The sequence below is a fragment of the Cimex lectularius genome, unplaced genomic scaffold (genome assembly GCF_000648675.2).
Source record: "Cimex lectularius strain Harlan isolate CLEC.00 unplaced genomic scaffold, Clec_2.1 scaffold4, whole genome shotgun sequence".
Classification (NCBI taxonomy): Eukaryota; Metazoa; Arthropoda; class Insecta; order Hemiptera; family Cimicidae; genus Cimex; species Cimex lectularius.
In genome coordinates this window covers 527,765-541,316 of record NW_019392723.1, presented here as the reverse complement: position 1 = coordinate 541,316, position 13,552 = coordinate 527,765, and the positions used below count along the sequence as shown (strand labels likewise).

The 13,552-nt window shown below is 33.6% G+C and overlaps 1 protein-coding gene across 3 annotated transcripts in view; it reads right to left on the bottom strand.

The window, feature by feature from the left end:
* The window catches only part of LOC106672824 (pikachurin), a 181,625-nt gene that overhangs the window by 4,426 nt on the left and 163,647 nt on the right, over positions 1–13,552 (bottom strand). For all 3 annotated transcript variants that reach the window (XM_014404561.2, XM_024226701.1, XM_024226700.1), the window contains exons 3-12: positions 9,520–9,801; positions 9,248–9,449; positions 8,665–8,809; positions 7,063–7,252; positions 6,843–6,979; positions 5,727–5,950; positions 3,709–3,937; positions 3,325–3,572; positions 3,019–3,252; positions 255–358 (exon numbers count right to left, since the gene is read on the bottom strand). In XM_014404561.2, the coding sequence (XP_014260047.1) occupies positions 255–358; positions 3,019–3,252; positions 3,325–3,572; positions 3,709–3,937; positions 5,727–5,950; positions 6,843–6,979; positions 7,063–7,252; positions 8,665–8,809; positions 9,248–9,449; positions 9,520–9,801 (1,995 nt within the window). The remainder of the gene's footprint in view (positions 1–254; positions 359–3,018; positions 3,253–3,324; positions 3,573–3,708; positions 3,938–5,726; positions 5,951–6,842; positions 6,980–7,062; positions 7,253–8,664; positions 8,810–9,247; positions 9,450–9,519; positions 9,802–13,552) is intronic.

Genomic DNA, 13,552 nt, shown 5'->3' with positions numbered 1-13,552 from the left:
CTCTTATAATAAGACGTAGTTAGTCTGAATCATAAAAAGAAGGCCTTAAATATTAAGTAGTGTAAAATAAATCTACTAATACACAACATTCAGACATGAAAACATACAAGTGTGAACACTTTCAAAACTAAATTTATTGTAAACTTCATTTAAACATCTACTTAGGAAGATATATAATATAAATAGAATGACATGCCATTTTGAAATATAATTTTTTTAAATTCAGACCGTAATTTGTTACTAAAGTGTATTACCAATATATAAACCGGTGTTGGTATTTAGCTGTTTCAATTTCCCAGGAGAACGACTGGTAATAGTTTTTCCATGATCTACTGCTAATGTTCCTTCTTGTTCGCTCCTAAAACAATATAAACATTTAATAATAATAATCAAAAATAAGATTAATAAAGGGTTCAAACTTATATACTATGATTTTGATGAGTAAAATGTGAGTGAGATTTCTTTGTGTTGTCTGCAGGGAAATGAACCTGAATTGTGGTCATTATTTATCATTTTTGTCTGCTTATCCTAACTTGTTTAGCCTGCCAGACACATATCTTGCTAGCCGAGACACACTGAAGAAAGGCAAGATTCCGAAATGTGAACCAAATGAGCATAGGCGGATGAAATGATCAGTAACGACCAAATTTCCCAATATTTTTGGTGTTACTTATGTCGAAAAATATTGGAGACAGGTCTGTGTTCTTCCCCATGGGCTGTAGGAGCCAAGGAAAATTATTTTAAGTTGTAATTTTTTCTGTTTCTGCCTTTGTTGTGCACGTTTTTCATGTTTTTATGTGTCAATAAGTTTTTTTACATAGGGTAACATTTTTTAAATCTACTTTTCTCCTGGAACACTACAAAATTGAATTGGCTAGCAGTATTTTGGGTATCATAACTATAGAAATACATAATTTGAGACTAAACGATATAGCAAAGTATGTTAAAATATATATTTTTTAAGCAAGAAACAAGGCTGATATTTGTTTTGTGCACCACAAAACACCCTGTATACACATTTTTGGGAAAATAAAAAGTTATATTTTTTCAGGTTTTTCACCTTTGATTTTTCTCAAAAATTATAAAAAAATATCAATAATATTGAAACAACTTTTATTTAAGATTTTATAGCAACTTAGAATCTTACAAACAACACTTACTGGCACAAACTTAATCTCTGTAAATAAATTAAAATTGCAAATAAATAAATAAAACGTTTGAGAGTTTTTGTTCATTAGATTCATATTTTTCTCGCTTATAATAACATAAAATCTAAACATATATCAAAAATCTAAACATTGGGGGGGAAAATTAAAAAAAAGGTGGGGTTGAGATGGAAAGTTGGTGCCCGAGTGGATCGAGGTCACGATAGCTCAAGTGTTAGAGCAACGGCGTATCTAGCCGAAAAGATCGTGGTTCGAATCCCGCTCATGCCATTGACTTTTTTATCTCAACTAAAAACCTTAATTAATTGTAATATATTAATTGGTCAAGCGGACCACGAAATTAATGAATCTAAACATTGTTGACACAGACTGATATAAGAAACTAATCAGCTTTCAAATGATTGTAATTCTGTTGAATTTGGACAAAATCCAGAACACTTATGAATTTGTTTTGGAACAATAGATATCAGAGAAAAAAATTACCATCCTAAGGCTAAGCTAATACAGTCCAAATTTTTATCATTAAAAATTTTATTTAAGAAGTTTGAAAAATGTTTTAAATGAACCCAATTTTTTAAAATAATTTTTCTGGCAAACTTTACTTATAGCATCTTTCGATGTGTGTCAATTTTTATACATATAAACTATTTAATATGATCCTGCATATTATTTTCTATGCCTAAGTAAAATAAATAAATCAAATAATGTGTAATAATCATAAAATACATAGGCAACAAGATCAGAAAATCATATTAAACATGAGTATTTTAATAACTAAAAATATTTAGGTAGGTGTATGAGAGACAATCAATTATCACGTGAGAAATAGGTAAAGATTGGATGGGTTTCAGGGTTTGGGGGGTTTGTGTTAATGTCCTGGATGTCAGGATTTAGGGAGGACCTTTACTGAGGTGCTGAGAGTCGGAGCAGATTATTAAGGTGACCTGGTGATTGCTTTGAGTATAGCGAGGAGTTAGAGAACTGCAGTGGCAGAGTTGTTAGGGTGTCTGACTCATATTTGGCATGCAAGCACTCCTGCATTTGACAAGCTGTCTAAAGTAGCGGCAGTGGTCAATGAAATAGGACCCCATCCCAAGGGTGGCTGCACATCCAAAAGGCATCCTCTTGCCTTTTCATTTTCAATGAAGCCCATGAATTTGAATAATGGTTTGCCATTTTGGTCTTGATACTGTTTTAATTTTATAAAAATAGCTTGGATGTCTGCTTTTAGGTTAAAGATATTATTTAATGAGGTGTGTGCTGAGAATAGGAACAAATTATTAAGGTAACAGGGAAAAATTAAGGTGACATCAATGATATTAATGGCTTTGAGTATAACAGGAGTTCAGTGGTGAAACAAAGATGATGCAGGCAGTTGAATCCTATACTTACAAATGGGCTTTTTTTAAGATTCTATCAAGGAAGAAATTTGGGGTGAGCTAGGTGTGAGCGATTCGAGCTAAAATTTCTTCTTTTCAGGAAGTTCTGGAGGTGGATTCACATTTTTACTTCTTTTTTATTGCAAAAAAATTGTTTCATGTATAGGCGACACATTAGTGATAGCAGAGGTCACTGAAGGGGTCCAAGAAAGACTCTCTTGCCATTCTGCCTGCTTTTTTGTTCTCAATTAGGCCAGAAATCTATTTGAATAATGTTTCAACATATTAATTTACTCGACAGAAATGTTCCAGATGTTAGACTTTTTCTAAGAAAGCCCAATAAAAGCTCGGTGAATCTAAATGGATCTCCAAAGGGAAAAATAATAGATAGGGAATGAAATATTCAGTGAGGCCAATTGTTGTTACTTCGGGAATATCATGGTGACAGAACACAATTTTTATGAAAATTTTACCTTGTAGCTTTGACACGATGCCAATTACCATCATCTATCCTTGTATCATTAAATATTAACAAAGTCTCGCCACTGCCTAAATTGTATCTCAGATGGAGATATCCATCCCGAACTCCAAGGGCTAAAAAGTCTCCAGATGCCTGTCTCACTTCTGTTCTACCAGTCCATACTATCAAACCTGAAGGTGACGTTGTCCGGAAACGCATGTTGAGTGACACTTTGTTGCCCAATACTCTGTAATTTGTTCAATAAAGGAAGTTATTATAGTTTTATTATTAAAATAATTAGAACTGTTAGTGACCTCACCTGTTTAAAATTTCTGGATCAGTATAATGAAGGTAAGTTGTACCAGAAAATGAAGCGACATGGGTAGGTGAAATGTCATTGTTCTCTTCACAATGTTTATCACATACACATTTATACGCATCATAATGAGGGACACAGTGAGCCACATCGCCACAAGGTTTTGCCACACATGGATGGGGGCAATTGTTCACATTCACGCCTGCTAGTGCTTCTGCCAAAATTTGTAGCGGTTGGTTGTTTATTGTAATCTGTAAAATTTCGCTTGTAGGTATTTTTATAAAAATACTTATCAAAAATACAAATTAAGTGACATAAATATGCTTAGACCGTATAATAAAAATTTGTGTAAATTTATCAATCTTTAATATATAAAGAGTTTGTTACCTTCTGTATACATCCCACAAAAGATGTTCTGATCTTTACTTTGGGTGAGACCATATCAAAATTTGGGATACCACCAATGTATAAATTAAGAGGTAAATATAGCTGAGTAAATGCTCCAGGAGATAAAATTTGAGTAGACGGTTTTTTGTCTATCTGTAAAACTGCCAACCGGCCAGTACGAGATACCATGACTTCGTGCCATTCACCTAAACTCAAGGGTTCTGGACTCCTAAAAATAAAATAATACTATGAAATATCCTGTTGAGTTATCACATATAATAAAAAAAATACAATCAACAAGGTTCTACCAACATGTAAATAAAAATAATTAGGCACATTAAAATTTTATTTTAAATATATTTGAGATTTAATGATTTGCCATCACTACCAAGGACAAAAGTGATTTGAAAATATTATTACATGCTACAACAAAATAATAATGTTTTACAGCTTTGAGCAGTTATGCATATATAGCTTTTATCTGCCAAATTAACCCTTTTTAATTTCAAATTAACCTTTTTTAATTTCAAATTAACATTTTTGTACTTCAAACTTAATATTTTTACTCAATTAATAAAACACAATTTTTTTGTAAATCAAAACTTTGTTTAACAGGCAGGATTCGATACAATGACTTTAGGCACATACGCCACTGCATTATCACTTGAGCTACTGTGACTTAGATCACCCATGCCTCAAACTTTTCATTTCGACTCTCTGTTTTTATTCCAATTGTAAGCAAATCACGGATTCATTCAGAAACACATTTTATTAACGATTGTATATTAGCTGCTTTGTACTGCTCTGGGTCTGTGTACAATCCACAGGTGTGATTCTAGGTTAATACCAGCTTTTTTAAAATCAAGTTATACTTAATTATACATACACTCAATTAATTATACCCAATTTTTTTGAAATGAAAAAATTGTGTCACAGGTGGGATTCGAACCCACGAGTTTTCGCTAAATATACTGCTATATAAAGTTTGAGCCATGGGCGATTCAAGTCAAAGTAGCTCAAGTGGTAGAGCAGCGACATATTTAGTCAAAAATCATGGGTTTGAATCCTACCTGTGATCCAAATTTTTCATTTAAAAAAATGTGTATAATTAATTAAGTAAACGAATAATTAAGAATAACTTGGTAAAAAAGAATATAAAAATAGTTGTTATTAACCTAGAATCACACCTGTGGATTTTACACAGTCCTGCTAATGGAGACAATCGTTAATAAAATGTGTTTCTATATGAAGCCACAATTTGCTTACAATTGGAATAAAAACGCGAAGTCTAAATGAAGGGTTTGTGGCATGAGCGATCGAAGTCATCGTAGCTCAAGTGGTAGAGTAGTGGCGTATTTAGCTGAAAGTCATGGATTCAAATGCCGCATGTGACACAAATTTCTCATTCGAAAAAATTGTATATAATTAATTGAGTAAATGTGTAATTATATTTAAGAACTATGTTGTCCTTTGTCAAAATATAACAGTATAGTTTTTCCATCAAATTAACCCTTTTTAACTTCAAATCAACCTTTTTTTAATTTCAAACTAACTTTTAACTGTAAATTAACCTTTTTTAATTTCAAATAAATGAACTTTTTTGACTTCAAAAAACCGTTTTTTTTTTATTTCAAAGCAACCTGTTTTACTATAAATTAACCTTTTTATTTCAAATTAACCATTTTAACTTCAAATTAACCTTTTTTCCTTTCAAAATAACCATTTCAGATTTAAAATTAAAAAAGATTAATTTGAAGTTCAAAAAGTTAATTGAAATTAAAAAGATTTAATTTGAAATTAACTTTGATGTTGAATAATTATGCATTAATTTCATTAATTTATTTATGTATATCACAATGCATAGAAAATAATGCCACAGCTAAAATAGTATGTTAGGTTAGAAAAAATTATGTAAATTCCCATATTTATAGTGTAAAAGATGTGTATGTAATGTAGTTTTTATTAAATTACTTAAATCAATAAAATATTAAAAATACAATTATGATCAATTTTCTTACCTGACTGTAGCGGTGCCTGTTCCCAAATCGAATGTAAATTCGAGATGGCCATCGCAGAGGTACATCGCTATAAAGTCCCCGACACCATCGGATCGATGGCCGTTGTATAGTATAACCCCGTTTAAATCATTTGGTTTTAACACTATTAATATGTCCAACCAAGAAAGAGCCGACGAGCCCAAGCCTGGGTATCTCAAATAGCTTGAACCATTGAATGCTGGAACCTAGAATAGTAATAACAGTACGTTTTGAAACAAATGATACACTTTAGGAAATAGTACAAAAGGAAAATATAAAAAAAAGAATACATATGCACGTGGAGAATTACACATTTTGGATTTTGGGAGTACAAGGTCAGGCTTCATTATGCTTCATGGGTTGTCAACAACCAGGTCATTCTAGCCCCAAATGCAGTTTTTAAACCTAGACACACTTACACCCTCCCTCATTAAATATATTCTTTTCTATTTACTCATTCACTCGATTAGGGTGGTGTATTTGATATTCTTCCATTACCATTTACATATACTGTTAACAAATCTAATTGAGGGTTGCTGTGAATGTACACATCCACACTAATAAATACATTCATCCTAATACAAAAAGGAACTTGAGATATAAAAATAGATCAAGATAATACAGCCTGGTTTCCTCCAAAAATTGGAACAGGAGAATTAATTATTTTTGTTGCCATGCTCAAGTTAAATTCCTTTATTGGATGACATTCCTACACACTCTCTATAAGGAGCCAAATCATTCACTCAAGTAGAGTGGAGGAGTCCATCACCCGTTATACAAACTGTATATCTAATCTAATTGAGGGTCAATTTTTCCCCCTCATATTTCATATTCACTCTAATAAATACATTCCCTCATAATGTACCCAAATGGGAACACAAAACAAGTTATTACCAAATTCTATATACAATAAAGCAGCCACTTTTCCCCAAAAATCAATACAGGGGGCCCAAAGACTTTGAGCTGTGCTCAAACAGTTTCCAGTGACTCCGGGAATCAGAAAAAACTTAATCTTAATTGATTGGTTATCTAGTGTACTTCATGGAAAAAAATAATATCTTAATAAATATATTTGACACAAAATTTCTACTTGCTTACCTGGAGGTCTAATCTAGTTTCGCACAGATCTCCTGTGAAACCCAAAGGGCATAGACAAACTGCTGAGTCATCCGAAGTAAGACACTTTCCTCCGTGCTGACATGGAACTTTACTGCACCGATCAGCAATGCATTCCTCTGTTCAAACAAACCACCACGGTTAACATAATATGAATTGAAATTCATATACTTTCAAGCACAAAAGTTTATCAATTATTTACCGATATCGAATCCCTTAACTGCATCACCTTTGGGCACTGCGGCGAATTTATACAAATAATCATTTATCTGTAAATGTCTAATACATCCTTTGAATCCATGATCGGTTGGCAGTTTTTCTTGAAGTCCTGAAGTGTTACCGCGGCCACCGATAAAAACAGGCTCACGAAAAGTCATGCGTGAGAACAACCCCTTGAAAATTAGAATTAGTAGATATTGTATGCAATAAATATATATTCAACCATGTTATCAATAGATTTTATAGTATACTGGATATGCTTTTAACTATTTATAAATTTTTCAATGTGTTTATAAACCATACGTTTTCCAAAATGCATCCGTGAATGAATCTCAGTAGTAAACACAAATTTTACAACATTCAAATTAAGATCTGCTTGTAGTAATATACCACTCTACCACTAACAAAAATTAAAAATTTGGATTCATCAACTAATTAATTTAATAATTTGCTTGTGATACACCATACAATTATTCCCCATACCATCTTATAATGCTCCCACGTATGTCAGGAAAGTAATTGAAAAACTATTCTTTTCACAGCCTGCAATAAATTCTATCCACATCCTACATTATGCCTAACTAAAAATTTGACTTCTGTAATGATTACACCACAATCCACAAAATTTATCGTAGATGTCATCACACATCCCTAGCATAAATAGTTCTCCGGTGAGGTCTTTCTAGACATCTCCTAGGCATACAATCGTGTCTGGCACCAGGGCTTAAACTCAAATCCCTTATTTTTAGTACATACTTAAAATCCTATCTATCTGGTCATTTCTTCCATGTTACCAAACCTCAACCTCTCCAATCCATTCTACCTCTGGTGTTCCCCAAGGAAGCATCCTAGGACCGTAACTTTTCAGCATATATAGAGAGATCTCCCTCAACCCTTATCTTTGCCAAAGATACGGCAATCCTCTCTGCCAATCTTGATCATGTACTACCATTTTGATCCCTGCAAGACAACCCCTTACCTTGGGTTGTAAATGGAGAATAAAAATAAATGAAAACAAATCCTTTACCCTCAAATGTAAAATACTCTTCTCTTAACTGAATCAAATTCCAAATCCTGTGGAAGATCATGTCAATTCCTTGGGACTTTACACAAACAAAAGTTTGACATGGAATCCACTTATATGACTTAAAATGATAGAATTGAACAACTTGTACAAGATAGCTAAAAAAAACTGCTGGACTGTTCAAGACTTACTATTCACAACAAAAAATATTTTACACAGATCTACTAGCTCCTCTATGGACTAAAAACCTTGAACCTAAATAAGATACAATCTCTCTAGCCAAAAATCCTTCCCACTATCACCAATATCCTTATGCTACAGTTCTAGCTTAATGCCGATACTTCATATTATATCCCAAATTATCTTTTCTTTGCAACTCCCTACATCTATGACCTTTCCATATGAGGTTGAGACATCGTTGACCCAACTGCACACTCCTTAAAGCCATCAATCAGGTTCATCTCCTGAAGTTGAAGAGGCTTAACACACCACATTGTTTCCTTATCTGCTTATTGAATAAATGCAGTTGTAAATTAACAATAATATTAACAAAAATTATACCTTAGATCTTCCTTGAACATGTTTTCCTGAATTAAGCTGCACCCAGGCATCCCAGCGATGGCGATACAAAGTAATTCTATTCCATTGATTTAATATGACAGTTTCTTGCGAACGGACAACTCCGACTCCAGAACCACAGTCAAATCTATTAAAAATATTAATATTCAAATATGAAAATGTTCTATATGTAATATGAGGAGTTTATAACTATGGGAACCTGAGAAATAATGTAATGTTGATTATTGCGGTTTATTCAGTCAAGATTTGCTCGATAGAGGGTGTTTTGTAAGTCAGATTAATGTAGCAGTTTGATGAAAACTGATTATCTCTGATCCAATATTCTCTCTCACAATCTTATTATGTAAAAAAGTAGGTATAAAGTGCAAAAACATTAAACTTTCTGACCAGAGATCACTAGTTTTTATATTTATTTTAAAATAAAGATGGGTTCAGATCGTATTAACATTAAATACTACAATGGATTAGCTCATATAATGAAAAACCTTTATACTAACCAAGCTTTACTATTAAAATTTAACTGTGATAAAAATATAAATGCTTTGTGTTTAATAAGAAAACTTACCTAAATTCAATAAAGCCTTGATGAATTAAAAGTGCCATGAAGTCACCAGCTAAATCATCTCTTTCACCAGTCAAAAACAATATTCCGTCCCATACTTCTGGCCTAAATTCTATTTCTAATTGAACGTGTTTATATGCAGCTTTTAAGGCAGGAAACGCAAGCCACCCCTGGCCGGAAAACCTAGGCGTACGAATGTCTATTTCTAGAATGATTAATTTTTATATATTTGGCAGAACGGTCTTATAATTTATCGAATATAATAAATTATGTACCAGACTGACAATGAACACCGCTTGTACCCAGCGGACATTGACAACGAGATGTGTCCATAAGGCAGTTACCATTCCCACAGTCTTCGCAAGGTTGGGGCAGACTTTCTGTAGCACCGCTACCGTACGGGGTGGTTTCCTCGGGCCTCTTCTGCTCAAAATTAGGACTGAGCGTGGTACTAGGATCTAATACAATTTGGGCGGAAAAAGATGCGTCTTTTTGGTACAAGACATCTTCTTCCATTTCGGCCTCCTCCCGCATAGTTTCCATCGTTGTATTGAGCTCTAAAAAAACAAAAACATATGAAGCTATAATTTAACATAAATTATTTTCTAAAGGCATAATATATATATGAAATATTTACAAAATGCCAACAATATAGTTACAGTGAGTAGATATATAATACATAAAAAAAACCGAACCATATTTTGGTTTATAACTAGGCTTGTCACACTGACATAAGGTTTCAGTATTTTTGTTACAAACAAAAATATTTTTTATGATATATGTTATGTAACTTCCTCCCTAAAATTCACCTTTTTAACTTCAAATTAACCTGCTTTAATTCCGAATTAACCCTTTTTAATTACAAATTAACACTTTTTACTTGATATTAAGTTGATTGATGGTTAATTAAAAAAGTTCATTTGAAGTAAAAAGGCTTAATTAAAAAAAGCTAATTTGAAGTTAAAAAGGGGTAATTTGAAATTAAAACGGTTAATTTGAAGTAAAAAGCTTAATTTTTTAAAATCCTTTAAAGAAACGGTTAATTGTGAATCAAAAAGAAATGTTAATTTAAATTAACCCTTTTTAATGTCAAATTAAAAAACTTATTTTAGAGGATTAAAAATATTAGAAGATGGTATGAATTATAAATATGTTAAGTAAAATTCGTGTACATTTGGGATTTTTTTAATATAAAATTATTTGGCTCTTAGAAGACGGCTTCAAAATTAATTACAATTAAAATTAAAAATATCTCAAATTAAATATTAAAACAAAGTATTTATCTTGTAATTTTACATTTAATTTGAATGTAATGAATTAGACCAATTATTTTATATTTAAAAAAGACAAATACACAGGAATTTTGTAAGTTTTTCATTCTTATATTTCATATCATCTCCTAAATTTTTAATTGCTTTAAAGAAAGAGTTAATTCAAAATGTAAAAAGTTTAAAAAAATTTAATTTGAAATGAAAACGGGTTCATTTTAAATTAAAAAAGTCAATTTAAAGTTCAAAAGGGTTAATTTGATGGGAAAAAAAGCGATCTATAAAGAGACAAAATATGTAAGTTATATTATTAATTTATCTGTTCGCGTTAATTAAATGAAGATCGGTTTTCGCCTCTAGTGGATCTACCCTTCTTTAGTGTGTACTTGGGCACATGAACCTCTTTCAACCCTTTCTCACATTTCACAATTTACATCCGCTAACAATAAAGGTCTACCTTATTGGACAAGTAAAACCTTCATACTGGAGGGCGCATTAAAAATCCAGACTAACACAAACTACTAAACTACTAACTACTACTACTACTAAACTCGCGTGTAATAAATAAATTGTTTATCATATAATAAAACATATACACATATATTTTAATTGAAGACAAAAATGTTAGTAGTATGAGAAAGTCATAGATGGCATGACTGAGGGTTGGCTCCTCGCCCGTCAATGATCGGTCTTTGGGGGTGGCAGGATCCTCCTCTATGCTGGCGTAACTACCCATGGGCCATGTGCACCCTCTCTCACATAACCGTTGCCGGACGCACTTGTACCGAGGCCAAAAAAAAAAAAACCCAAAAAACTTTCACTTTATAAAAACGATAATCTAATGGGAACTTAATACCGTCTGTTTTAATATCCTCGGTGGTACAAGAATTCCAAGACTTCGGCGTCATTTTTCATTAAGAGCATGACAATACTGAGCATAAAACGGTGCGGGATTGGTGAGAAATGAATTCAATAAACATTTAGAAAAGTTTTTTTTTTACCAGATACTTAAAAGGGAACACCCAACTCTCACTCTCTCTCTCTCTCTCTCTCTCTCTCTCTCTCTCTCTCTCTCTTTCTCTCTCTCTCTCTCTCTCTCTTTCTATTTTCCACATTATAGGCGTTATATTTTAATTTTCAATGTGTTTTATTGGTTTAATACAGTAATATTAATAAAATATTGTAAAGGCGAGGAAAATCTTATTATATATAATTATTCTGGTTAAACTATAGTAGGGTTAGTACTTAGTACTTCTTGTGAACAATTTATGGCGATGGCTGCACAATGGACCAAATAGTAAGCTTAGTATTGTCAGTTTTGAATTATAATATAATAATAAGTACCTGTGCCGGAAACGAGGAATCGATACTTGATTTATAATAGGTCATACTCTGTTGAAACGTGACCATCTGCTACTGGGCCAAAGCCCGCGCAAGGTTACTTGATGTGTCCCGCATAAAACAAGCTTGTCATATTTTGCTACTTACAGAGAGCGTGTAGACAGCCGAATATAAGAATGTTCCCGGGCACGGTAGCGAGTGTCTGAACATATTAATCAAAGGACCTGCTCTTAGTGCGAGGTGGCACAGGTGCACTTCATAAATCTAAAAACTCCGCCTAAGGCATTACTTACAATATTGACAGTAAGATTCTATAGGCTGGGCCTTCGCTCATGTTGACCCTTATGTTTGGCCTATGACGGCCTAAGTGTCACTTGCTACCGCTGGCACCGGAAAGATGACGGCGAATGAACCTGCAGCACGTTTGTACATAAGCCGGGGTTCAATCTGCTTAGAGCAGACTCGTCGACCATTATCACTAATGTAGCAAGCCGTATACGCTAGCTACAGCTGCAAAGGTAGGTACTCATCCTGCGGACTCATCGCAATCTGGCTGTTAGCTGCACGGCAGTTCACACGAGTCCAAGCTGCTCAACAGCCCCTCTAAGCATTTTCTGAGTGCCACCAAACCCTAGTCATGTGATGTGCGTGAGGCATGGAACGCGTGTCGTTCTCGGACTGGTGCAGTAGTAGGCCATACAGAGAGTAACTTTGTAGATATACAGGACGTTAAATCGCCCAAGTGCGAGTTCGGAAGCCTAACTGCTTCGGGCATAAATCCTTCACTATAAACTTCAAAGGACCTGCTCTACGATCCTTTGAAGACCCTATCCACATTTTATCGCAGAGGAAAAGAAAGAATGTATGGCTAACCACGGTACTTCGTGCTGTATTCAGCGGTAGGCGGTCAACCCTACACACGAAATTGGCTATCAAAATGAGGCGCGTCTAGTTTTGAACACTTTATATTTGTTGCCATTCGTACTTCTATAATATCAGGTTGCACTTGTACAAAACTTTATATTTGAATTGTGGCTCAAGCTTTTGATAAGGTCTGGCACCGAAGTATCCTCTATGAACTTTAACGATAAGCACTTCTTTTTACCTGGAATTTTATTTAACTGGCAGCTGTTTCAGATTTTCAGAGTGAGATGCGGCAACGAGTCAAATATTAGACTAACATCAGAGCCGGCCTCCCACAAGGAAGCATTCTTAGTCCCATCCTGTATTTCATTTACCCTGCTGAATTATCTATGCATCCCAAAATCTTCATCTACAGGCTCTAATATCTAAATGGTGCGAAGGGTGACAAGATTGAATAATGAAAAAAGTGTACATTTGCGATTTTTCGTGATACTAGGTCAGGTGATAAAAATTAATTAAATACTTTTCTTTTAAATAAAATATTTTGCCTTGTGTATGAATTTCATCCGTTTCCAATGTAGAAAGAAAGGGCATTGAACAAATAAAAACAGAAACGCCCTTTGGATTACGTTATAAAAACCAGGGATTTAAGGTACAAGAAAGGGTGTCGGTGGCCGCAACGATTAAGGCGTTGACACGGCGCTTAACACTGTAAGGTAAAGGTCCCGGGTTCGAATCCCGGGGCCCTATATTCGAACCCGATATACTCTGAATTATTTTTTTTTTACCGGCACCGTTCATACAACTTCTTAGTTAAAGTACCCTAGCAATAAAA